Source organism: Vigna unguiculata, chromosome 10 (assembly GCF_037176805.1).
Source record: "Vigna unguiculata cultivar grain cowpea cultivar isolate G323 ecotype 2 chromosome 10, ASM3717680v1, whole genome shotgun sequence".
NCBI classification, from domain to species: Eukaryota; Viridiplantae; Streptophyta; class Magnoliopsida; order Fabales; family Fabaceae; genus Vigna; species Vigna unguiculata.
Window position 1 is genome coordinate 4,967,501 of NC_140801.1, and position 4,146 is coordinate 4,971,646.

Genomic DNA, 4,146 nt, shown 5'->3' on the forward strand with positions numbered 1-4,146 from the left:
TTCTTCTCCTTATTTATAACTCTTTTTTCATTTATTTTTCATAGGGAACAAGAGTCATCGAGGGATTGGCTTTGAAGATGCAAAGAACCAGAGAAGTTTGTTTCAGTACTGAAGCCTTTGAGAAAATGAAGAGACTTAGACTTTTGCAACTTGATCATGTACAAGTAGCTGGAGATTATGGGCGTCTTCCCAAAAACCTGAGATGGGTTCATTGGAAAGCATTTTCATTAACCCACATACCTGAAAACTTTTATCAGAAAAACATAGTTGCTATTGACTTAAAATACAGTTCTCTTAAACTAGTATGGAGGGTGCCCCAGGTATATATATATACGTACATATATATTTGCACATCACATGATGCTCACGTTTTAAATTTTCTTGCAGCTGCTGGAGAGACTAAAATTTCTCAATCTTAGTCATTCCAAGAACTTATCAAAGACTCCAGATTTTTCAAAACTACCAAACCTTGAGAAGCTCATTCTCAAAGATTGTCCAAGCTTGTATGAAGTACACCATTCAATTGGAGATCTAAATAACCTCCTTCTATTAAACCTGAAGGATTGTACTTGCCTTGGTAATCTTCCAATGGTAATCTATAAGTTAAAGTCATTACAAACCCTCATCCTTTCTGGTTGTTCAAATATTGACAAGTTAGAAGAAGCCATAGGGCAGATGGAATCCTTAACAACTCTATTTGCAGACAATACTAGACTAAAACAAGTGCCTTTTGCAATAGTAAGATCTAAAAAGATTGGATACGTATCCCTTTGTGGATATAAAGGATTGGCACGAAATGTATTTCCTTCCCTCGTATGGTCTCTGATGTCACATACAAGAGGAGCTTTATCCTGTTTTCAACCATTTGGGATCATGCCAACATCAATAGTCTCAATGGATATACAGGATACTAATTTGGTTAACCTATCAAACTTCCGTGAATTTTCAAAACTTAGAAGTGTTTGTATACAATGCGACTCAGATTTTCAACTAACTCAAGAACAAAGAATAGTTCTGCATGAGTTATGCAATGTAAACTTTTCTGGATCAGAAAATGCATATCTATCACCAATTTCAGAAAATTCTATGGTATCGTATTTGATTGGAATGGGAGGCTACAAGCAAGTCTTCACTATGCTTAGCAATAGCATATCAGAGGTTCTTCTCTCTCTTTTTCTGTTGTCTACCTTACTTTTCCTATTCATTTTTACAGCGCATGAAATATTTTTTCCTCATAAAATTATGTATTTGTTTACCCAGCATATAATGGGGTTACGTGCATGTTTATTTATTTTGCATTTCGCTTGTGACAATCTCCTTTGTACAATTTCTGTCGCCCATTTTTGGAGTCTTAAAATTCATAGTGTAAGTATTGTATATCAGTTTTTCATGGCATATCAGTTCTACAACTTTTTCTCTCTGTAAGAGTTTCACAACACTATTGAAATTAAAATTTATGCTAACTTTGTGTTGTATATAGTGCTTTTTGTCGTTGACTGAATTTCAATCCATTTTCTTGTCTATGTTTTTTTATGAAGTGAACTTTAATTGTTGACAATATCAACTTGATATCATAATAAATAAATAACTAAGCTTTGCTGCATGATACAGGTCTTGAGAAGCAGTAGTTCCACTGATTTTGTTCTTCCAGGGGACAATTATCCTCACTGGTTAGCCTATAAAGGGGAAGGTCATTCAGTACCTTTTCAAGTTCCTAAAGCCAGTAATTTTCGCATGAAGGGAATGCTGTTGTGTGTTGTTTATTCATCAACCCCTGAAAACATGGCAACTCAAGCTCTCACTAATGTCTTCATCTTTAATTACACCAAGTGTACCGTTCAAATATATAAGAAAGCAACAACAATGTTCTTTAGTGATGAAGATTGGCAGTGTGTAATATCAAAGCTAGGACCCGGAGACAACGTGGAGATTTTTGTCGGTGATGGTCATGGAATCACTGCTAAGAAAACAGCTGTGTATCTGATATGTGGTCAGACAATTAAAATGAGAATGGAGTCTCTTGGAATGCGTGCACAACAAACCACAGATATGGAAATGGAGGCAAAGAGGCCGAAGAAAAATATATTTGGAACAATTAGAAACAAATGATTATGTTCATGTTTATGTCGATGATGAATCAAATGGATATATTTGTAATTACGTCAGTTGAGATAATTATTTATTTTAATTGAATATGTTATTTGTGGGATCAACACTCTTAAAAATTATTATACTATATAGTTGACTATGAATACGTTTGCCAAGATCAACAAGGACATAACAATGTGTTAATGCAATGGATTGGATATAAATACCAATCCGAGAAGGAGAAAGTTGCTTTTTGGCCCCTTGTCCATGTCCATAATCTCATCTAGGCCATGAATAGGATTTCCTCTCAAACAACCTTGGCTTTTCTAAACTAAATGTCATTTCTTTGTATAGGATTGCCCTTTATTCTGTAATAATATTTTTTGAAAAATGCAAAAATTATCATATGAAATGTTTTTGAATCTTCACGTGTAATTTCTTTTTCAAGAGTAAGTTTTTCTTTTTTCAGATCTTTATTTCGTTTTCTTTGTTCATCCTCTCACACAATCACACACTTCCTTTTCTGTTTGTTCTTTAACAACGGTCTTTTGCTTTGGTATCTTCACAAGCTTTCAAACGTTATATTTGGAACTTGTTCAAGCTATTTTTGCATAACTTTGACCTAATCTTGGTCGTTTAGCTTTGTAGAAGATCTTTGGCTGTAGTTGGGATTTGAATATTGAGTTCTCTTGTAGGAGGATTTTTTTTAAATCCTTCCACTGCAAATGATGGCATCAGGCATATGGTCTCTCCATAGTTAGGAGTAGAGTTGTCAATTTGGCACAACCCACAAAATTTGACCCTAGCCTACGTGGGTTGGGCCCAAAAACCCAAGGCCGAGAAATCCTTCCGTTGGAAAAGTCCACAGATACTAAAACTTCACAGAAAGCCTGTGGGTCAGGGCAGTTCATTGGGTTTCTTTTCAAAGATTAACAATGTATATTTCTTTAAATATATTATTAAACTTTAGGTTTAGGTCACCCTATCTCAACAATCGGCCCTTGTCCATCTATCTCGACAATCAACTCGACCCGATGAATCTCAACTTTGGCCATGGGCTTGCCCGTCTCAACCTTAAGCTCAAACAACTCCGTCTCAACCTTCGACATGTCGGCCTTTGGCCATGGCCAACCTATCTCGGTCGTTGGCCTGCCTCGATTGTTTGTCCTCCTCGACCGTCGGCCCAAGCTGGCCTGAGCCTGCCCATCTTAATCGTCGACCCGAACCTTCTCATTTGTTGGCTCGACCTGTCTCGGACGTCGACCTGGGCCATCCTATCTCAGATGTCAACTTGGGCCTGTCTTGGTTTTCGAAATGGGTAGTCCAGTCTAAGCTGTTGGAATAAGTTGTCCCATATCGTTTGTCACCCCGGTAAGGCCCGTCTCGACCGTCTGCTCAACTCGTCTCGTCCATCGGCCTAGTCAGGCCCGTCTCGACCATTGGCCCTGGTTGCCCCGTCTTAGATGTCAGCCTAAGCCCACTCGCCTCGACCTTCATCCCGATATGGTCTCATTTGTAGGCTCTAGCTAGCCCTTCTTCGTCACCGTCCTAGCCCTAACCGACTTGCCCCGTTGCTCGCTTAGGCCTTTGGCTCAACTTGGTCTTTCTCGACCGTGTGTTTGAGCCATTTCGACTCGTCTCGGCCGTAGGCCGTAGCAAGCCCTTCTCAACCATCGTCCTAGATCGAACCTTCTTAGTTGTTGTCCAAGGTTAACCTTTCTCGATTGTCATTCTAGGTCGACCCATTGCATAGTGATAGAAATGTGTCGTACTATCTCGACCTTCAACCGAAGCACACTCATCTCGATCGTTTGTTGTCACATCTCGATGTCAAGTAAGCCCTACCCATCTCGGATGTTTGGTCAGCCCAACCTAATTCGGTCATCGACTGTCAACTTGGGCCAACGCTTCTCGTTTGTTTCCCCGGACCGACCTCTTTGATTGGTAGCTCAACTCGTCTCCTGTCAGCATGGGCCGACTCGTCTCCTGTAAAGTTAGGATATATATAAATATATATTGTGTGTTAATGGGATTTAATAATTGTAGTTGCAGGAGTAG

The 4,146-nt window shown here is 39.1% G+C and overlaps 1 protein-coding gene across 1 annotated transcript in view; it reads left to right on the forward strand.

The window, feature by feature from the left end:
* LOC114165129 (disease resistance protein RPV1-like) overlaps positions 1 to 2,109 on the forward strand; it is a 4,361-nt gene extending 2,252 nt beyond the window's left edge. Inside the window, exons 3-5 of the mRNA XM_085667244.1 lie at positions 45 to 320; positions 388 to 1,158; positions 1,612 to 2,109. Coding sequence (XP_085523370.1) covers positions 45 to 320; positions 388 to 1,158; positions 1,612 to 2,109 — 1,545 coding nt within the window. The remainder of the gene's footprint in view (positions 1 to 44; positions 321 to 387; positions 1,159 to 1,611) is intronic.
* The last annotated feature ends 2,037 nt before the right edge of the window (positions 2,110 to 4,146 follow it).